This window comes from Camelus dromedarius, chromosome X (assembly GCF_036321535.1).
Source record: "Camelus dromedarius isolate mCamDro1 chromosome X, mCamDro1.pat, whole genome shotgun sequence".
Classification (NCBI taxonomy): Eukaryota; Metazoa; Chordata; class Mammalia; order Artiodactyla; family Camelidae; genus Camelus; species Camelus dromedarius.
Window position 1 is genome coordinate 76,726,462 of NC_087472.1, and position 23,457 is coordinate 76,749,918.

Below are 23,457 nucleotides of genomic sequence, written 5' to 3' on the forward strand. Positions count from 1 at the left end.
GGGTAATTATTACCACCACCATCCCGCTGTCAAAAGCGTCTTAGTCACACAATTAACTATATGGCCATCCTAATGAAGGAGCACCTGGAGTCCTTCTTTCCTCTTTGTTTTATCTGGGACATCACTTCCAAAAAGAAACTATAACTTTCAGACACCAGGACGATAAACTCCTTAAAGGCAGGGACTGCCATGTGATTTTTATTTTTAATAAGAAAAGCATAGTTTATTATATGCATTAAAAAGAGAATATCTGATAAATGAAGAAATACCTTGGGATTGAATTTTGTATTCCCAGCATCCAGCTGTATGTATGAATGAATGCTTCTTGCCCTGCCGACCCTCAGACAGTTCTTTTCTGACCAAACCAGAGCTACATCAGTATTTTAATGATTGCACTGACATCTGGTGGTCATTTCCAGGTTTTTCTCTGGGCAGCTCCTATGCTAGATGATGGATTAATCTACCTCGTACTCCATCAAAGCCACTTTTATCTCAGCCCTACAGCAGGGAGACATGACACTCGAATGCACAGCAAATTGTTGATAGCTGGTAACAGCTGGATGTACTGGTTTTTTTTCTTGAAAGGTATTTAGATTAGAGGCAGGGATGGCAAGAGCATGGAAGGGGTCTAGTGAAATAACTAACATCAAAAACGGAAATCTCCTGGTGGAATTTCAGGCTTATGAGGGAGTTAGTTTTACCTAGAGGTGTCTCTCCTGAAATGATACCAAGTAAGGCCAAAGGCATTTAAGTTCTTAGAAGCAACAAGGTATCAAGTCAACACAAGTGCAGATGGAATTGAATGTCAACTGGAGAAATTCTTAAATGAAAACTTGGATACATGGTACACCTGGTAAACTGCCTTCTTAGTCGTCTGGATAACAGAGAGGAGGAGGAGGAATCAGATTCATGAAAAACAGAGAAAGCAGGACAACCATACTTCAAAGTAGAGTTTTCCTTTTTTTTTTTCTGGGCTCCAGAGAGGTGTGAAAAGGAAATGTTTGCATACTCAACCACCTCCCTGAAAAGCCCCACTCCTCAGTCACTTCAAAGGGTTTCCCACGGAAGACATTTTAATCCTAACACACCATGAGGAGGGCACCCCCAACCCTACTATTCACTGGTGGAACTTTTCAATCACCCATCCAACTCCTTGTAAGAACTGACTGTCGGCAAGAGGCCTTCAAACCCCATAATCTTACATCAGTAAAAGCTCAAAAAGAGACAAAAAAAAAATATACAGCTCCCAGTTACAGTTAAATCTCATTTCATCAGGAGAGTATCATCAATGTGTGAGACAGGGCCACTTAAATAGCCATAAAGAATGAGGTATCTGAGGGGGGAGGGTATCGCTCAGGGGTAGAGCATATGCTTAGCATGCACAAGGGCCTGGGTTCTATCCCCAGTACTTCTGTTAAAAAATAATAAAATGAAATAAATAAACCTAACTACCCACCCCCCCCAAAAAAGAATTAGGTATCTGGAATCTCTCAGTAAAACACAAGGTACTCCTCATTTGTCTCCTTATGGTAAAAAGTATTACTAAATCTGTAAATGTAGAAATAATTCGGCATTTAAGAAATCATTTTAAAGTGAGCCTCCCAGGAGGAATCTGTAACTGCCTTTTACACCCCCTCCCCCAACCCCCACAGCCCACTTTTATGATCAGGAATCAACAGCTACAAAATTTAGGGTCATCAAAAACACACCAGACACCAAGTCGGATAAGGCTGTGCTTTATTACATGCATAATTACAAATCTGTGCTAAGTGAAAAATGTATAAAGCAATGGCAACCTGGGTTTAAGCCACACCAAGAAAAGGGCTGGACGGTCCCATCAACCCTTCTGCCAATGTCCATTCCATTGCCTTGAACGTGATTGTTTCCGTTTCTTACCATTTGCATAGCACTTACTTGTCAAAGTACTTTCCTTTCATTGTCTCAGGTTCTCCTCACAACAACCCTGTGAGGTAGGTAGGGCAAGTAACACTATCCCCATTTTGCAGATGGGAACACTGAGGCACAGAGCGGTTAAGATCTCGAGGCTAGTTAGTAGAAGCACAGGGAATAGAAACCAGGTCTCCTAACTCCCCAGCCCACGTCTTCCTTTTTAGATTACATTGCTATGCTTGACCTGGGAGCAGAATGAAGTGTACAGTGGTAGCCCCAGCTCTGGGACAGGCTGTGCCTACGAACAGGGACCAACATCTCTGAAAGTTAGAATAAAAGCTAAGAAAGCATGACTAAAAGGTTGGCAACACTCAGATAATTGCTCTGAACAACTCAGCACCAAGCTTCCCGTGGAAACTCGGGCTATATTAGCTTTGGTTGATGCTAGTTTCTGGACGCCCAGCTACTGCTTATCTCTCTACATTAGCTTCAGTTGAACTTTTAAGAACTCTTGGGAATGAAAACATCGAGTCAGACAGGTTTTCTTTGGCTACTGCAGTTAGAGCTGGCCTGACACATCAGCTTATTACAGAGATACTCATATAGTGGCCCACGGGCTGGAACCCAGCCCCTCTGATCCTCCCGGCCTCACTGACTCACCCCACAGGTGGTATTTTCCCCACAGCCAGAAATCAGTGGACAGAGGTCAGAGCGGGAGGCCGGCCTTGGTCAAATGAAGAAGGGTCACCATCATTACATCAATGTCATCCATAGGTGACATGACCAGGGTGCTGTCTGTGAGGGCCAACTCCTTTCTGGCCTGTACCTGGTTAGCAGCATAGCGTCAAAAGACAGTTTAAAGGAATAAAATATGAAACACATCGTTTTTTTTAAAACCTAGAATGAAATTAATTCTTCATCAGTACATAGTCCCAAGGGACCAAATATATAATAAAAAAAGTAAATATTTATTAAAATCTGAGTACTAAAAAGGCAGGACAGAGAAGAAGAGAGGGGAGAGAAGAAAGGATAAAGTGACATGGAGGAGGGAAAGGCGCGCACTCTTGAAGGACCGCGTATTTGAGGTCCACTCAAGAAGGTAATGAGGCTAAGCATTCCCACCCTGACGAAACCATCTCAGGCCACTCCCTCATCCCCATCTTGCCAGATGGCATTCCAACTCCCCAAATCCAAGACTGCCTCTGACTTTCAACAGATTTGGACTAGCAGATAATCATAAGGGTCAGCAATGAATACTTCACAGGTCTGTACTGTTATGCAGAAGCCCTGGACGCACTCAACAAATACCATTGGCTTTGGTGTGACAGTGGAGCAAAGCCCCATTGGCCCCATCAACTCAGAAATATCTTCTACTCTCTACTCTTAGAATGATGCTCTCCCTCCCCAAGGTCCACATTCAAAACAGTACACTTGTAACAACTGAGAAAATGTTGAATTTTGAGCTTGAAGAGGAGGAGAGACAGAGAGAAGAGAGGAGAGGCAGAGGTCATGTTTTAAAACCCTCATATTTTTATACCATCGCATTTTCTCCTTAAAAGAACAAACTTCAGGCAAGGCATTCATTCAAGGAGTGTGCTCACAGAGGCTGAAGACCCTTTGGTGGGAACATAGAGGTAGGAATTGATGACTGCGGGATTGGGCTAGGTGACCCAATAGATCCCATCCAAGAAACGCACACTCCGCCCATCACACTCTTTCTTTCTTTCTTGGCTGATCCGGCGATATCAGACCACACAGTGGAAAAACCAATCTTGTTCCCTGCATCCCCTCAAAACTTTGCCCAGAGCCAGATGTTTAGAAATGAGGCTGTGCCAGCAAACCTTTGGGGAATAACTTGAAGCTGTGAACACCTACTATTCCAAGAATTTCTCTCCTTAGTGCCAACAACCAGAATGGAGGCAGAGTAAAGTTGAGTGGTTGCCACAGGTCTGCTACACCAATTTCGCTTCATATTCCCACAGCTCCCTGAGCGCCGGTATGAGAAACCCTCACTTTTCTCTTTCTAATATACGATAAGTACATACTAGGGAGGCTAACAGTATAGATTTTTAAAATATTTTGCTATCAAAATTCAAGATAATCTACCTAAAGCTTACCACTTAGGCAATGGCAGTATTCGCTGCCTTCCTCCAAGAGCAGGTGTCTTGTCTTGGGTCAGCCCTCTCCATGACAGTGGACTGCATCCAGGCAAATGCTGCTCTGAGACTCTTGGTTGCTTAGAAAGCCTGGTCTTTGGGAGACTACTAATCTTTTCTCCCCTTGAGGCACATGATCAAGCAGTTCATAAATGTCAGGATGTTTGGTTTGGTGGCCTTCCTCCTACCATCTTGCAACAACTCATATATTTTCTTACTAGGGTTTTTCTACTGCCATTAACTTTAAATTCTCTCCCCAAAGGGAATCCAGCAAATTCCAGAGGTGGTTAAAAAATAATCAAGGCTGTAGGACACTTAAGTTCAGACCACATATTTAGACATCTTTTTTTTTTAAGAATTCAATACTCCACCTCCTATCTGCTTTCTAAATTTCACATTTTTCTCAGTTTTCTAGAGCTCAATACTCTATGCACCACCATGAAAGATGCTCTCCTGGTTTCTCTGAACTGATGAGTGGCCTACATTTAGCTCTGATTCAGTAAAAGTAAACCGATTCCTCACAATACAGTGTGGTCGGTCATCAGTAAGTTATTTTGGCAATATAAGACACACTGGCCATTTCAAAATCTTAGTATTGTCTTCACTTTCATTTAGTAAAAACTCAACTTCAAAACCTGCACTCCTTGAGATTTATTTTAAAAAACAAAACAAAAGACACTGTGAAGCAACAAGTACCTTCCTACTCATCACCTAACAAAACCAACCAAGATCAAGACCCAACCAGGACAGGAGTTTCAAATACTTAAAGCATACAGTAGTGATTACTTTCCGTGATTACTTTCTATTGGACGCTGTTTTGAAAAATATTTGCTCCCCCCACACCTGAACGGGTTCATAAATTCATAATTAAGAATTACTTCACAGCCTTAGACCACACAAAGTCCCCATTACTTTATCATTCTTATGTTCAAACACAATTGAAGACTGGCTAGAGAAATTTATACTGTGCTCTGCTCTTCCTGTAAAGGGTTCAGATTCAGCCTCTGGTGCCAAAACGACTCAACTGCTTTGCAGTTCCATTAGCAAATTCATCGTTTGCCCTGCCAGCTGGCAAATCCAAAGTACCAAAGTCAGTGTCAGACTGTCCACCAGAGGCTATCTGCTCTGTGGATGATACCACGTCTACTCCACAGCTGGGCTGAGCCACAAGGACTCTGGAGCCAGAAGAGAGGAGAGTGTCTGAACAAACATCCCAATAGAAGTGATCTTGAAAGCGGCTATTATCTTGCACATTCAACCCCCTGCTTCTGCCAATGGTATAACTAATCACACCTTAACGATTCTGGCTTCTTTAATTCTTCACATCACAGATATGAAGATACAAAATATAACAGCACTGAGACTTTTACAAATCTATAGACTCTCATCCCTTTTCATGACTGGATATCCACCAGATGTATTTTTCCTGGAAAAACCTGAACTTTCTTGAAGCACTTAGTGGCCTTCTTTTGTAAACCCTTCCTTTATGTCAGGCAATTTTCTTTTCTTAATACCAAAGTCGACTAGTCTCGAACTCATACTAATTTTTAAATCACAGATTATCTAGTCTTTTGCCATTGAGGTATGTGGCCATTGGAGGCCCCTGACAGACCTCCCTGTATCGGGCTTTGTCGGTTAAGTATGTCCAACTGTTGAACTGGCAACGGCAGAAAGCACATTTTCTTTTGCTTTCAGACAAGAAACTGCGTGTTAAGATGCTGAGCTAGTGGCCTAGTGGAGACCTCTGGCCACAATTAGCAAATCTTTGAGCCAAACCGTAGGACTGAACAATAACGGATACCATACACTAAAGCTACTTCTAGTTTATGAGTTAACAAGGATTCCTGAGAAGCTGAGGTTAATGAATGAGATTTACCAAGAGTGAGGTATCAAAGGGACATAATTCTCTGGAGGATCAATCGGTGCTTAGCATCTAGAAAGCATCCCTTGGCACAGTGTTATCTGATTTCTTGAATTTATTCTCTGAAGCAGCACCTTAACACTGGCTCATCTGTCGCAAATCAAAAACAGAGCCGAGAAGAAAGACAAAGGCAGACTTAGACACCCTCCGGTTGACTGATGCACTCTGAAATGCGACCAAAACTTTCACTGTCATCAAATACCAGAAATACTAACATTTCCCGTTTTGTAGGCTTCAGTTGGACGGCTGATAAGAAAAGATAGGTAGTGAACCAGAAGGATACACATAAGAACTTTGATTTTACACACTACAGGCTGGTCAGGCAAACAGTCTCATCTTGTGTGAGGGAATCAGTGGCACAGAAGAGACAAAAGATGTGAAGTTACTGAGTCTTAACCTAGGGAGATGTTTTTTTTTTTTTTCTCTTTTTCATTAAAATGCTTGAGTGATATAGTTAGAAGGAGAAGCTCCGGTGACTGCCTTGATATTTGAAAGATAAAAATCAAAATAAGAACTGGTTGCCCAGTTCTGGGCAATGAAAGAATTTCAGATTTTGGAAAGATAAGAACCAGGGGTTAAAAAAAAAGCCTAGAATCAGAGATCAGCTACTTTTAAAATGAGGTATGCTGAGGTGTGTGGAGAGGGGAGGCAGAGGGTGGGAGAGGATATGCCGAGTGACCGCTGATCCTAGGCTGGAAGGATGGTGGGAAGCACTGGGAACAGACTTATAAAATGGGAACGGCTCAAGTCTTACCCCTTAGCATTTAAGTCTCACTGCTGTGGGCACCAGCCTGGAAAGGGAGGCGTGGCAGCAGTTACTGGGCTACAGGGCAAAGCAAATGGCTGTGCATTACCTCTGGTCCATGTGCCATACAATTATTGAGATTTGGTTTACACTTTAACTAGCCCTGGGGGTTAGTTTTTGGAACAGGAATCATTAACCAGACCTCGTGCTCAATCCCCGAGAGAGGACTCAGGACTGAGGCATGGGAAAGGGGGAAGAACGGAGAGGGGACAATTGCACGTGGGTCAAACGGTAGAAAATGAAACAGTAGTCGGAATGATGGTGGTGGCTCTGTAATTCCACCGGGTGTCCCAAGAGTGTGATGTTTTTCTCCTGCAGTTAAGATGGTATGGAATTGAGACAGGCACCTTTTCAATTGGATACAAGCACCTTTGGTGTCACCAGGCCTGGTCTACCCACCTCCCCCTGGGTCTTAGGATGGTTTTGCCTTTTATTGAGAATTCTAAGGAGCCTCCAGGGAGTCCACAGCTGCCTATCCTGTTCCAACGCCTTGAATATATTTGAAAGTACCCCAAGTCTAAATTCACGATCACAGGGACAACACTGGCCTGTTAAGATACGTACTTAACACTGGGAGGAGGCATGAGTGCCTGGTTATTTTAGTACTGGTGGCTGTTACGAAGGAATGCGTGAAAATGCAGATACAGCTTGGGATCTTCCCCGGTTCCCCAGTATGCAGTCTAGATTTGGTTCCCTTTACTATTCTTCCATATTCCAGAAGCCGAAAGCACCATCACTCACGGAGGTGGCATCTGGGTAAGAGGATTAGTTGGGACCTCACAAAGAAGTGAAAATTCCTAGTCATTGACTTTGCTTAGCACTTTACTGATTATTCATTTCAAGGAAGCTGGAGAAATCATTCCTTGCTACTCACAAATTCATGGCAAAGCCCTTGTCTACCAGCTAACAAAGGCCATCTGGAAAATTACCCCTTTTGCAGACAAGGAGAAAATTCTGTAACTTAATCTTTGTGCACTTCAAAAGAGTACCAGGAACAAGCAAGCTATAAAAGTCAACCTCTCTAAATTCATTTAGAGGAGATTAACCAAAGCAGCATTGTCTTATAATCAGATATTAAAATTAACATACACATACACACACATAAACTAAGACTGCTAAATATTGTAACAGGAACAAGATAACATTTGAACTGAATTCACAGTCTGGAAAATACCATTATTATTTTCCTTGTGGCTTTCCTTTCTATGGTTGGAAAAGCAAAGCCCCTTAAGTTTACACTTCATCTTCCACCAATGACAGTTAGAGTCCAAAAAAGTGACTTTTTTCATGAGTTTCCTGCAGGCTATAGGTCAGGACGGTTGGCATTTTTCTTGCATAGTTTTCAGTGATTGCATATTAACTAACAATTATGCTTTAAATTTAAAAAAATCTTTAAAAAAAAGGAAAAGAATTAAACCATAGCAATCTTGTTTACTCTTTCATGAAATCTTCCTAATGCAACATCACAGAGGCCTAACTGAATTTTCTCCTAGAGAGAAGATTAAGATTTCCAGAGATTATGTAGTGCAACTGGTTAACTTGTAGGAAAGAGACAACACACGAATATAACTTCACCATCCAAATGTGGGACATGTGTTGTGGGTACCCAGTTAATAAAATATATCCACGATCTGCAGTGTCCTTCCAGTTCATATCAAGTACAACCCTGTGATTCTAGTTGAAGAGAATGGAATCAGGATCTTGGTTCGCCATCTGGGCTATATGCTTTAGCACATCCTTTTTGGTAATGATTCCGAGCAATCGCCTAGAAAACAAAACAAGACAACAAAATGAAAATAAGTCTACAGTTAAACTAACATTCTTAAAGGTGACACTTCTCCTCAGTCCTTTTCAATTTTGTCTTTGAACAGTAGCTGCACTTACAAAATGAGGCGATAAGACTAGGTCACACGCACCAGGCAGATGGCATGACATGTGGGTCCCTGAGCGTGCTCAAGCATTTCTCTGTTTGCTTACAAGAACATAAGCACTTGTGTGTTCTCAGTTCCCCTATAACACGGCATACTCCTTGAGGGCAGCGAAGGGTCTCATTCATTTTTGTCTCTCCCTGGAATCTAGTGGAATACCTTCTTACAAGAAGGACAGATTCAGAAAATGTTGAATGATTTCGTCAGGGAAAGTCCCCTTATTGAGTTAAATACTGCAAGACATCTGTTACGCTCTTCCAAAATTTTAGAGGGTGAAATTCTTTTATAATTGCTGGATTACCAGACCCTATTCACACAAAAACCCCATCCTTCTCCTCAACCAACTTTCTTTTCCAATAAAAACAGCAGGGCTTCCTTTACTGGATAAGAAATACCCCAGAGAGAGTGAGCCTTAGCCTTGGAAGTCAGAAGGCTTGTGTGTTTTTTTCTTTTTTTGGGGGGGGGGGGGTGGGTGGGTAATTGGGATTATTTCTTTATTTTATTTATTTTTAATTAGTTGAATGGAGGTACTGGGGGTTGAACCCCAGACCTTGTGCATGCTAAGTAAGAGCTCTGCCACTGAGCTATACCCTCCCTACTAGAAGACTTGTGTTTAAAGCCTACCTCTAACAGACATTAACTGAGGGTCCTTGTGTAAATTTTTAAACCGCACTGGAACTTGGTTTCTCATCCTCAAATAATAATGACCAAGGTATTGTAAGGAGCAAATACTAAACATATACTACCTAATACTTATAACTTCAGGGCCACCTGGGCATAGGACCTCAGTTGTTTCCTTTGCAGGGGAGGAACTGTTATTTATAATGTGCCACCAGCAGTTCATATCTCTCAAACATACCATCTTCCCCAAACTCCCTTTTGCTTAATTATGACAATGAAAAGTAACACATCCATCTTCATCTCAAAAGAGTCTGAAAGTGCAACTAATGTTCATGTGATTTGGGTTCTTCTTTCTTTCTCTCTCCACGTTCTCCTTTCTCCCCCAATCCAATCTACCTTCACCAAAGAGCTCTCACCCATTGTGTGTCACCAGGCACTGCCGCAGTCCCAGCTTGCGGAAGATATCCACCACGATCTCCATGGGCGTCAGGTCAGTCACAGTGAAGGGGCTGAGATCCAGAATGTTCCGAAGCTTGAGGGTAGGTGGGGTGTATGGTGGCATTGGAGGAGAATGCTCGGTGAAATAAATGATGGAAGTGCTCACAACTCCATCCTGTTTTTTTCGAGCATTTTCTATTTGAAAAGGAGAGGGGAAAAAAAGGTTGAAGAAGGAAGGACTACTTCAATCTTTCTGGCCCCTCACTAGGTCCCCTCTCCCCTCTGTTTCTCCATGTCTTACATATTTATTAATTTCCAGAGTGGATTCCCTTTTCCCCTTTCTGAAATCCTTACCAATTGAAATAATGAGATCTCTTCGGAGGACAAAACCCACAAGTCTTTGGGACTCCCGGGACACCACCACGGGGAAGCCACTGTAAGTGGTTTCACTGATGATGGTCTCTACATCTTCCACGGTCATACTGTCCTGAGTAAGGACAGTCAACAGAGGATCATTTCTCCGGGGTTTCATCACATCCATGGCCAGGGTCTTATGAGCAAACTCTTCTTTGGCTTCCAGAAAGGGGTATCCATTGAGACGGATATGGGCATCATAGATGCCCTCCCGTCCAAGGGCATCTGCCACCCACTTGCTTGTCATGGCCGCAGCCATCAGAGGCACAATGTATTCCAAGCCACCAGTTAGTTCAAACATTATGACGACAAGAGAAACGGTCATACGAGTCACCCCGCCTGCCAAAAAAAAAAAAAAAAAAAAAAAACACAGAAAAACAGATCCAGGCTACTTCCTGAAGGCAGGAAAAGTACAGGATTCATTAGATTTATGGGCCTGTGACAAACACTGCTAGAAGGAGGCCTCACCTGTAGCTGCACAGACCCCAGCCAACTGCATTCAAGCCCAGTTCACAATGGACTTGAGTCAGATTTCTAGAAATCACCTCCTCAAAAGTACAAGCTGCCTCTTCCTTTCTTTTTTTTTTTTATTTGTCTATTGCTCCTCCCTCCCCCCCCCACCAATTATAAATAATTGCATAAGATATCTATGATTTATGTGACACGAGAGATATGAGAGGTTCTCTGGGATGCACAGGCCCACTGTGGTAAATTCAGAAAATATTTATCTTTTCAAGTATATAAAAGAAAATTATTATCCATCAGCTCACTGCCTAGAAGTATGCAGAGTAAAAATTTCCAATGCCTTTTTCAAGTTTCTTACTCTGCAAAAATGTGTGTTTTTACCTAGATGAGCTTCTGTTAGATATTTAATTCCCCACCATGCTTTTTCTCTCAACTTTCTACTGGGAACACTTTGTATGTTAGGACAAATTTCTTTAACATTGTTTTTAAAGACAGTAAACATGTCAGCATCACATTCAGTGGCCACTGCATAGTATATAGCATGATATGGATGTACCATAATTTACTTAACAGTCCTTCATCGTGCTTTTCGGTGCTTTCAGGTTGAGTCCAGTTATTTGCTATTATAAATAATACCATGATGAACATTCTTGTGCAGATATCTTGGTTCAAATCGCAGATTATTTCCTCAACATGACATAATTTGAGAAAAGAATTGCTCTCAAACGGGAGGAAGGTAGATAGCTAGACAGTAAAGATGCTTTCTTAAAGCACTTGAAAATGACAAACCCAACAAGAAAGAGATAGTTATTTTTAAAAATCTACAGCCCATTGTGTTTAATATCACTTGTCTTTACTATGTCCCCCACTGGGCAGCAATCTCTTTGAAATCAATGCAAACAGTACTCACCTAAGCAGGCTGCGGCCCCAACCATCGCATAAAGGCCAGGGGTGATACAATCTGCTCCTTGACTGCACCAGCTATTGAAGATGGCCCAGTCATGGTGGTAATAAGCCAGCTGTTCCATCCCTACTCCCAAAAGTCGACCTGTGATAGCACCAACAGCCATGCTAGGGATAAAGAGGCCAGAAGGGATCTGCAAAGAGAAAGCAGAAGACAGTTAGTGAGAAGGGATGAGGGATGTGATCGATCGCCTGGCATATGGTAAGGGCTGGAGGGCCGACCCTCTGCGAAGCAAACAGGCCAATGAATGTTTAACTATGCACTATGCTAGCAAGTGGCTGCAAAGATTTGTGTAACACTACAGGGACTAGAGGTTCTCTGGGACGTGCAGGCAAGGACGACTGTGAAGAAGCTTACCCTGATTCGGGGTCCATCAGGCAAGAGCCTGAACTCTCCAGACCAACACAGAACTGGAGGCAGAAATTAAGCCTTTCCCAAAGAAAAAGGAAAATAGATGGAGTTTCTCATATAGGCAGACATTTTCCCCAAGTTTGAATTCTTATCAACAATAATTACCCTTTACTGACTATTTACAATGTTCTATGCTGGAGGCTCTATAGATGGGATTTCAATCAGTTCTTCACAACCAACCCAGGAGGTAGGTGCTATTATTCCCAACTTGCAAAGGACCTGAGATTCAGAGAGGTTAAGGAACTCACCCAATGCCAAAACTGAGTAAATCCTGGAGCTGGGGTTTCGACACAATGCTGATAAGCACTCTCTTCTACTGAATCTTGACCCATTGCTCACGCAAAAAGGATGGCACATGAGGTGTCAGTTTAACAGTGTAAAGAAATATTCAATGATAAACAATTTTTAACTTTGTTTTTTGTTAGGTGGATAATTAGGTTTCTTTGCTTGTTTATTTATTAATTAATGGAGGTACTGGGGACTGAACCCTGGATCTCATGCATGCTAGGCATGCACTCTACCACTGAGCTATATCCTCCTCTATAAATGATTAAAATTTTTTAAATGAAGTAGTGACTATGGCTGCATGACTACCCTCCAAAGGAACCAATCCTCATCTGTCTCTCCCCTCTTTTTTTTTTTTTTTTGACTCCAGGATAATCCAAACAGGAGATTATTTTCAAATAGCTTGTATCTGATTCTGGAACACTCTTGAATCGGGGTGGGTCTAATGGTCTGCAAATTTACTTTAATGATCTTTTTGTGGGGAGTGGGCAATTAGGTTTGTTTGTTTGTTTGTTTTAATGGAGGTACTGGGGAATGAACCCAGGACCTCATACATGCTAAGTATGCACTCTACCACTGAGCTATACCCTCCCCTCTGGCAAATTCACTTTACATGAAAGAATGAAGCCAGGAGGTGACAAGTAACTCAAGAAGCCCTGCAAAACTGTCCAGGGTGTGGAGGAGGATGGATATCAATTCAGAGATTACAGTACTGCCTAAACTGAGTTGCAAGCTCTTATTTTCTGGTTTGAATCTCCATTTCAAATCTCCCTACATAGAGAATGTAGGGAACTACCTTGGTAGTTGAGTGCTAAAGAAAAGAAACAAACCAATAAAAACCAAGGAAGGAAGAGGAAAATACCTGAACAGATTTTCCTTTTTGGTTTCTGCTGAAACATGAAAATGACAATGGGTACTGAAAATAAAAGATGCTCGCCCAATGTCTGCTTTTGATGATCCTATTATTACTTTAGGATCACTTGTGAATTTCTTGATAAGTAGACATTGATAACAACTGTAAAAAATATACATTTTGCTATATATTGGATTGAACCATATGAAATTCCTATTTCAGTGGTCAAAATGTTTGACAACTTCATTGGGTTCAACCTAATACTTCACTTTATTGGTAAACTCTAAAGCTACCTTATAAGAACCAAAAAAAAAAAGGTGCTAGTCAGACACTGTGTTTTGTTTTATTTGTTTGTTTGTTGTTTTGAAGTATAGTCAGTTTACAATGCTGTGTCAACTACTGGTATGCAGCATATAGTTTCAGTCATATGTATACATACATATATTCCTTTTCATATTCTTTTTCATTATAGGTTATTACAAGATATTGAATATAGTTCCCTGTTTGAACAAACTAACTACTCTATATAAAATAAACAACAGGTTTCTAGTGTATAGCACAGGGTCAGATATTGTTTTGATTGAAAATGCACTGAAATAAATACCTCACCATCCTTTTTGAGTGACAAATATGTTTTCCAAGGAAAAGGAAAAAAACATTGCTACTTAAAAATCTCATCACTGAGGTTTGTATTCGGCCTAAAACTAGGCTTGGGCAATTTTAGATAGAGGTACAATCATCTAAGAAGTTATGAGAACACATGGGGGTAAAAAGGGCTTTGAGGGGAGTGAGGGATAACGTTAGGTGATGTTGGAAGCGCCACACAAGCTACGAGAATTGTATGATATCTTGGCTTTGCCTTCCAAACCTACAGCCAGACATATATCCACCAAGTATCAAAAGAAAACTCCTCACCTTCATGCCAAAGGTGAAGATAGTGATGACAATTTTCAGTATGAGTGTCAAAGCCAGCTGCCACATTGCATTGTAGACTCCCACACCAGCTGGTCGGTCGGGCAGCTCGCCTGCTTTGCTTGTGTTGAAACGGTTCTCATAATCACAGAGCTTGGAGGAGTCCAGAAGGCCACAGTCATTGAAGAGCTCAGAAATGAGCTCACTTGTGCTCATCCGGGTGTATTCGTTGGGGAAAGCCAGGACGGCAGTGATGGCTGTCACGACGAGTACCTCTACGACAGGATACTTGCCCAGCTGCGTGGTCTTCCGCTTCCGGCACCAGGCAATGTTTGTGCGGATAAACAAAGCTCCCCACAGACCGCCAAATATGCCCAGCAGAATGAACGGTACGAGCTCAAAGAGATGCCATGGGGTGTGAAACTCTACATAAAAGAGAACCAGGCGGCTGTTCCCAAATGGATTGATGGAGCGGAGAGTAAACGCTGCCACTAAAGCAGCAAAAAATGAACGCCACAGCGTTTTGAGGGGAAAGTAGTAGCTGACCTGTAAGAGGGAAAGCGAGAAAGAAAACTCTGTAAATCCGCAGAAACTGGTTTAGGTGGAAAATGGGTGCTGCGGGAATTAGGGTTAAGGATGCAAACTGCCCAAAGGTCTCTGGTCCCATATGGTAAAGCACTGGAGTCAGACAGCACACGTCAGGACTGCAGCGTACACAGATGATAGCCTGACACAAGACCACACACAAGCTCGACAGATAGTTAAAAGCTGTTACCTCTTCCAGGCTGAATAATACTCCACCAATAGGTGCCCCAAAGGCTACAGATACACCAGCAGCCGCTGCAGCAGACAAGACCTACAATCCAAAACTCAAAATTAGTGATGGAATACTACGACTTTCCTACTTTCGATCACGTTTTTAAAAGGAATGTCAGTGGTTACCAAACATTTAAAGAAGTCTTCCATACTTCACGTCCAGTTTATCAAAAACAAAGTTCAATTTACTATTTACTTGGAGAGCAAACATCGCATGCTGAATTTTGAACAGATGGTTCACATGCTGGAACAGGGAGAGGGCCTTTGCTTTGTGATTAATTTAGGCACCTCCATGATTCCAAATTACACCCCCATCCCCAGTACTCCCAATTCAGTAACTGAATTTGAATCTGTAGACCTATCCACCACCTATATGAAATACTTACAATGATGTATTCACCTAGCACTTTATAAAGAAAAGCTTTTTAAATGAGATTTTAAATTTTTTAATTTTTAATTTTTAATTTTTTAATTGAACGGTAGTTGATTTACAATGTTAGGTTCAGGTGTACACAGCAAAGTGATTCGTTATACCTATGCATACATTTTTTTTCAGATTCTTTTTCATTAGATGTTATTACAAGAAACTGAAGATAGTTCCCCATGCTATACAGTAGGTCCTTGTTGTTTATGTATTTTATATATATTAATGTGTATCTGTTAATCTCAAATTCCTCATTTATCCCTCCCACCCTTTCCCTTTTCAAATGAGATTTTAAAGAAGGCTCTAATGATACAAAACTGAAGTTAACAACTGGCTCACAGCTATTCAGGAGCTGCAAATCATCATACAGTAGGTATTTAGGGTTTCCTGTCCTATGTGCCCTAATCCATGCCTAGTGACCTACGGAAACGGAAATGAGGAGGCAACTAGAGGCAAGGGTGGCGACAGATTTGAAAGGGAAGAGAAGATCTGAGTGTGTTTAGGTATGGCAAGGAAAAGGGTAAGGAGGGAGAAGAGGAGGAAGAAGCTGTCAGAGAGAAATTAAAAGGGACAAGGAGACAGGGAAAGAGAGCAAGAAATATGTAGAGAGCGCCACCTTGGTATGTAGGCAAAGGAATGTGGAGATAAAAGGTGCATGACCTTTGCCAAGTTGCTGTTTCCCCCACCGCCCCTTCAACTTCATCAGTTTTCTTCTCTTCTTACTTCAAGATTCTAAAATGTGTAGATAACTTAAAACTTCCATGAGGAAGATTAACATGGCCAATAAAACTTTTAATGCGAAGTGTCAAAAAATACAAGTCCTTTCATTGGATTCTGGTTGCTGGGGAGTGATATATGATTTATGGTAGCCGGGAACTATTTTCAAGAGCAAGTTGAATAAAATTAAGAGTTTTGGAGGAATAAAATGGTTCTTGGCAAAATAAATAGGCAGGTTTCTCTGGAAGAGCAGGATGGCCCAAGAAAATGAAGGGGAGGAACGAGTGATCTCTGGGGCTAGCTGGAGAGGACTCTGAAATCCAAGGCTATAATAATGGCTTTCGTCTGAGAAGGATGAGGACCTTCAACACGGAACCTGAGAAAGGGGATTTCAGTGACTTTGTTTAGGATGAATTATGAGAGAAGAATGAATCAAGGTGATGAGTTTGCTTTAATTTTATGTTGGAGAGTGGAACCTACCAATGCCCTGCCTTCTAAAATCTCTATTTTACTCTCAACCCATTGGCCATTTTGACAAGGCCCTGGGACGTAAAAGGGTTACTGCTGACAGTGAGAGTGGCAGGGAAAAATAACTGCAAAGTCTAAATAAGCAAAAGGAAGCAAATGACATAGTCAAATATTCACGAGTTTAGTTAGAGAAATATATGACATCTGTACAAAGAAACAGCCAAATCAAACTCCTCTCTCATTTTATAAGGAACTCTTTGAACAAAAATGCCAGTTTTATGGAATGAAAGTAACCAGCAACCTACAGTTTCAAAGTCGCCTCTACCTACGCAAAACCAACAACAATCAGCACTTCATTCTTGCCAGTTAAAATGTTTTTTTTTCCATCTCTTTAGCTTCTGTTGTACATTATTCTTGTCTAACAACCTCACCGATGTAATACTGCCTTTATGTCCCTCTACATTTGACAGATAGCTAAACAAACTACTCAGATTTCCCTTCTCTCTCCTGCTAACCTTCCTCTTCTGCCAGGAACTTTCCCCCTTGAACTATCAAAATGTATTCCATATTTGAAATTTCAATATCTCTGAGCTTCCTTCCAAGTCTTATGGTTAATTTTGCTTTGTTTTTGCTTTCAGAATCAATCATTGGGTTCCAATTTTGTGAAAGATCCTTTCTAATGCAATGACCTTGGTCTCGACCCATTCCATATGTGACTTCTTTGTAATTCAAGGAAAACAGAGCAAGAACCCTTATTTTCTTAAATCCTTAATTACAGCAGGACAAAAGTAACCAATGACTCGGAACTTTCTTTTTTTTCAAATGTTCTTCCTTCTCAAAATGATACACATTAACAACTGTGTAAACATGAGAACAAGGACAGAGATGCTGCAGTGGGACTAATTTAGTGGGACTGAGGCAGAAGTCAGAGATCCAGTACAGAAAGAAACTAATTCTGCATGTCAGGTAGGTGGAAATAAAAGATGAAAAAGTGGGCATCTGAAACATATGCTGAATTTATGTTCTTTCATGGGAATAAACAACTTCTTTTAAAAATCTTCCACTGTTTTTGTAACTTATTTTGTAACAGAATCAGCACACCCTTGTATAGGATTATATATAATAAAAAGTTACAGTTCCGACTTCTTTGCTAGGATCTCCCTTTCCCACTCACCAGAGGCAGACACTTTAAACAGTTTGGGGTAAAACCACTTTCCAGCCATTTTCTTTCTAGGTATGTACACACACACACACACACACATCCTTTTCAAAAACATTAACTGAATTTTACTATACACATTATTCTGAAATTGGCTTTTGAAAACTTAATGGTATTTTATAGCCATCACTCCATGTCAGTATACATAGTGCGATCTCATTCTGTTTTTAAATTCTTTTTAATTTTTGTTTGTTTGTTTGGTTTGGGGGGTGCTTGAGTAATTAGATTTATTTATTTATTTTTAATGGAGGTACTGGGGATTGAACCCAGGACCTCATGCATGCTAAGCACACACTCTATCACTGAGCTATACATTCCCCCCAATCTCATTCTTTTTAATAGTTGCATCATATTCTAGAGTATGGACAGAATACTGTTTATTCAATCAGTCCCCCGTTGATGGACATTTTGATTGTTTCAATTTTTCACGATGTTGACAGAGACTGCACTGACCATCCCCATCCCCATACACCTTGTGCGCATATGACAAAACGTCTGTAGGACAGATTCCTAGAAGTGGAACTGCCCAAATTCTCATCCTTAAGATTGTACCATTTAGGCTGTCACCAAAAAAAGACTATTAAGGAGGGATGGGGTAATAGCTCAGTGGTAGAGCGCATGATTAGCATGCACAAGGTCCTGGGTTTAACCCCCAGCATCTCCACCACCACCAACAACAAAAAAATAGACTATTAAGGCCTCTTGTCATTACCTCTCTGCGCTTGGCTTCATTCTTCCTGTATTTGTTGAAGCAGTGGCACAGGATGTTCCCACAGCAGCAAGCCACGTGCACTAGGGGTCCCTCTTTGCCCAGGCTCAAACCAGACGACACTGCCAGCACCAGTGTGATGGTTTTGATCATCAGGGTCCACTTACCCAAATAGCCCCGAATAATGAACCCACTCAAGATAGTTTTTATCTGCAAGTCAAACACAGAGAGAGTGAACACACTAAGAAAGCAAACAAGGCTCAGAAGCAATCATCCGGTCCTCATTATAGAAACTGCACCTTTTGGACCAAGTGACATATAAATGCTTGACCCGTGGTGATCTCAGTTTGGGAGGGAACCCAGGAGCCCAAGAATGTAACAACTGTTCTTTCAACTTTCATGTTCCCTTTTTCTTTCTTTTTTTTTTTTTCTTGAGGGGGGTGGCCATGGGATAGCTGAGCAAGAGAGTATTAGAAGTATGAGCCTCGATGGATATGGAAAAGGGGTGGAGGAAAGGGAGGGTATTTCCCTTACTTACATCCTTACAGGCTAGTAAAACCTTGATTCTCTGCCAAGAAATTTGTAACTATGACTTGGTCAGGAAATAGAGAAGGGCAAGGTCATCTAGGTAACCTAAAATCTCAGCAGTTTCGGTCACTGTCAAGCAATCTAAACCAAAAGGAGTTAGAAACAGGGTTTGAATCACCCTCCTTCTGGCCGACATCATATTGTAGGAAATGTAGCAAAATTGTTTTATTTCTTCTGCTCTCACAAAGTTGACAGTACTACTATTTTTTCAGGGCAGAATCCTGGGATCTACCCTAGTTGCTTCTTGGGTAAGCAGTCGGGGAGGTCTTTAGGGCTCTGGTTTACCAGGAACCCTCAGGAGGCTAGGAATTGACTCCCTTTAATGTCCTAGGCTGGGAGAAGACTTCAGGGAAGATGTCGAGAGGCCCTACATTATATTCAATTGTGGTATATGCTAGAAAACCTAGTAGATGGTTTTCACTAAAAAGGATTCATTATTGTTCCCATTTAGAAACCATTTTAGAGACTCACCTCAGGGATTCCAGAGCCGCAGGCATAAGGTGCGAACACCTTGACAAGAGAGACGGCAAGGAAGGCAAACAGGAGAGCCCAGAGGACGTACATGAAATAATTGACTATGTAGGCAAAGGCTCCCTGGAGTAGAGAAAAAAGAGAGAAGCTTGTTTTAGCCCAGACAGCCCCAGTGAGTGCTTCTGAGTAATGGGTTTTCAGTAGAGGAGGTAAGAAAGAGAAAAAAAGACGATATTAAATTAGTCAAGATGTTCCTTCCCAGACTATCAGCAAAGAAACTACTGAACCACGGTCAGCCCACTTGCTACTGAAAATGAGAGGCTTTGCCACACCCAAAGGAAATCGATAATGGCTTCTAAGTATCCTTAGATACTCAGACAAGAACAAAGAAGCAAATTCACTCTCTATATGAGCGCTCTGACAGATTTTGTAGTCCAATATATATGATACTATTGTCAATTTTATTCGGTCTTAATAGACTTCTTCACATTTTTATTTTTTTTTAATTGAAGTATAGTCAGTTTACAATGTTGTGTCAGTTTCTGGTGTATGGCATAGGAATGGCTTAACCTTGGCTACACATCTGAAGTGAAGACTCGTTCTAAAGTTCCATTACATTCACCTTTGGCTACTACCTACCTTGGTGTCAAATTCTCATAGGAAGTTAAAGTGTCTAAAATTCCTGGGTGTTTTGCTTAAAATAAACAAGTACATTCTATAGAGACGACCACAGCTTTGAGAGAATTTTGCCTCTGGAGTAGCCAACGGGTAGATGTTCAGTAGACTGGGCAACAAGAATATGCAGTAGAAAGTTGCAGGCTCTGCCCATCAAACAAAACCTGAGAGATGCCAGATGTCCCAAAGAATAAAATGGCAACAGCTACTTTTAAAATGGAGAAAATAGGGGGCAGGGTGTATAGCTCAGTGATAGAGTGCATGTTTCACATGCACAACGTCCTGAGTTCAATCCCTAGCACTTCCATTAAAATGGAGAAAATATACTTTTGAGACTCTCCCCCATTATAATGGAAGTCTGCCAGGAAAGAAATCTAATTTTGACTCTTAATAAGGATTCCCCGACATTAAAGGGCCTGTAAACATCTATGCCTTACAAAAAAGATATTTTGGACATGAGCAGGGTATGCTTGCTAATAGAAATATTCAAAGTCGAAACTCACTCAAATTACATGAAACACAAAACTCAATGGTCTTGTGACTTTTTAAAATCTAAAACACTATCAAAATAAGTCATTGACCTAGACAAGGAGAACCAAAACGCTCAGGTTTTTCCTGAGCATTGATTCCTGAGTTATGATTCTGACACACGTTTCCCATTATTTTAGTCTCTCAGAGGAACTAGTAATTGCTCTCTATTGGCCTTTCAAATCTAGCTAGGGAGGAAGAAGACTCTAGAGGTAGGAAACAAAGAGGGAAAGGGAGTGAAAGGGAAAACAGCTGACACTGGCTAGAGGCAGAGCTCAGGAGGTCAAGTTCTCTGCAGGAGAACTCTTTTTAAAATCTAGAAGACACTTTACCCAGTCATTCGTTTTAAAAGGAGAGCCAGAGAAATGTGTGTCACTTTAACAGATCTCCAGCTCCAGTTTCAAAGCTACAGATGGAACACTTTAACACACACACACACAGCTCTAAAGCCATAGCATGGGGGAGCCTCGTGGTGATGGAATAAGAGTTCTACATCTTGGTTGTGGTGGTGGCTACACAAATCTACACATGTGGTAAAACTGCAGAGAATGACACACACACACACACCCCACACACACATCTATGCCTATACAAATGGTGAATAAGGTCCACAGATTGCACCAATGTCAATTTCTTTGTTTTGCTACTGTACGAATACGCTATCATTGGGGAAGGCTGGATGAAGGGTATGCAGGACCTCCCTGTACATTGCTTTGCAACTTCCTGTGAATCTATAATCACTTCAAAAATAAAAGAGTAAAAAGAAAGCAAAGGAAATACACACACACACACACACACAGAGACTCACCCTAAATTCCAGGGCTTCTCAAACTTTTCTACCCAAGTACGTATCCCTAATCTAGGAGAGAGGATAGGGAGTGGAGTACCCAGCAGCAGAGCTGAAACAGATTATGTTTTATCTTAAACATGGGGATTTTGCATTCCTTTTTAATGACTGTTTACATTTAATTTTGGGGGAAAAATCCAAATATTCAGGAAAAAAAGGATATTCTGGGAAGGCACATAGCATGTATCTTGAGGTTTCACTTACCCTCTCGTACACTGACCTTACCCCAGTGTGAGAAGCACAGATTTAAACCCTCTAGGGGGTGAGGGGAGGGTAGAGCTCAGTGGTAGAGAGCATGCTTAAGCATGCGCAAGGTCCTGGGTTCAATCCCCAGTACCTCCATTAAAAAACAAATAAATAAATATACCTAATTACTTCCCCCCTAAAACAAAACAAAAACAAAAAAATTTTAAAAAAAAACCTCTCACCCATATAGTATGTATCTAACCCTTTCACTGAACTCTTTCCCCAAACCAAGATGCACAGTCACATATATACATAAACACTCTTATTTCTGACTTTATTATTTCTAATCCTTCTTTTACCTTGATTGATTCTCTGGGTCCAGGTGCCATTGCAAATTGTTTGTGGACCCAAGTAGTTATGAAAATCAATTTTAAAAATACAAATAAATGTCCTAGTCTTCTCCCCCTCACTTTACCAACAGAGCAGACGAGGAGTGAGTGGCGATGGTACCTGTTTGGGTTGGTGGAATACAGAGCAGAATTGGGAATTCAGAGCTGTTTTGTGTGCTTTTGTTTTTAAGAGGGGAGATCTAATGTGCAAACCAAGTGGTAATAGAAAGGTAAGGAACTGGAAAACAAAGTTACTTTTACATTGAAAAAGATATGCTAGAAAGCAAGGCCAATGAAAATTTTAATTTCATCTCAAAATGGGACTGTGGGCAATTTTATTCCTCGGTTTCTGTTATTTTGATATGGAGTGCATCAATTTTTTTTTTAGTGTTCTAATGCAATGCTCAGGGAAAAACTACTTTTGGAGTCTATATGATAAATACATTTTTAACCCACCCCATCCTTTGTTAGAAATTATAGCTTACCCGTTACCCGTTGGCTGACTCTATTTCTTCTGAAATTACCAGAGAAAGAAAGATCCAGCCACACCGTGTACTAACAACTAAGGAGAAACACCAGGCTTGTTTAAATCACGCAAAAATTTTTAAGTTGTTGCATAAGCATCAAACAACTCCATGGGTCAGAAGAATACGGCTGCATTTAAACCACAGAGAAAGGCAGATGGCTCTGGTTCCTCTTTTCATGAGAAGGAAAATAAAAGAAGATTCCACAGTTGCCACAAGGATAGTAGAAGAAATGAAGTAAATGTAAGAATAAAAATCAGTGGTGCCGAAAGCTTCACTACATGTTACCTCATCCGTGCTTATGATGAGCTGGGACCAGCTATTCCACTCTGGACACTTGTCTCTGTCTTCAAAGGTGACATTCTTCGAGTTCCAGCAACAGTGTTCGTGGTTAAACCAGATTCCCCCTGTGCATACACCTTCTTTTAAGTCTGTCATCCAATGAGCCGAGATGTCGATCAAGGCAGCTAGGGAACCTGATTGGAGGAAGGAAAAGCCACAATTGTCAGAGAAAATGAGGGAAAAGGAATCAAAATTACGGACAAGTATATATTTCTCGTTCCATCTGCAACCTCTTGCTTGTCTGATTTTCCCTTCTTATCTCTATCATCTTCATTAAACACTGTGCCTGCAAAATTTCTGTGGAAACTCAGGGGAGAGCAAAGTAGTTGGGTGGGAGCAAGAGGGGAGTGGATGTGACTTTCAGCTGCTTCACATGGTAAAGAGTCTGCTTTGACTTAGGGTTGATGAATATTGCTCCATAAAGACAGACAAGTTTGTTAAAGACGATTTTATTCTCACCATATAGATAAGATTGGGAAAATGTGAATTGC

General features: G+C 41.2%; 1 protein-coding gene across 2 annotated transcripts in view; it reads right to left on the reverse strand.

Annotated features, from left to right (window-relative positions):
* Positions 1-1,720: 1,720 nt before the first annotated feature.
* CLCN5 (chloride voltage-gated channel 5) overlaps positions 1,721-23,457 on the reverse strand; it is a 161,071-nt gene continuing 139,334 nt past the window's right edge. For both annotated transcript variants that reach the window (XM_031445213.2, XM_031445215.2), the window contains 9 exons: positions 22,913-23,100; positions 19,476-19,598; positions 18,420-18,626; positions 14,839-14,919; positions 14,067-14,609; positions 11,549-11,735; positions 10,114-10,512; positions 9,738-9,954; positions 1,721-8,537 (listed from right to left, as the gene is read on the reverse strand). In XM_031445213.2, the coding sequence (XP_031301073.1) occupies positions 8,447-8,537; positions 9,738-9,954; positions 10,114-10,512; positions 11,549-11,735; positions 14,067-14,609; positions 14,839-14,919; positions 18,420-18,626; positions 19,476-19,598; positions 22,913-23,100 (2,036 nt within the window). In that variant the 3' untranslated portion in view covers positions 1,721-8,446. The remainder of the gene's footprint in view (positions 8,538-9,737; positions 9,955-10,113; positions 10,513-11,548; positions 11,736-14,066; positions 14,610-14,838; positions 14,920-18,419; positions 18,627-19,475; positions 19,599-22,912; positions 23,101-23,457) is intronic.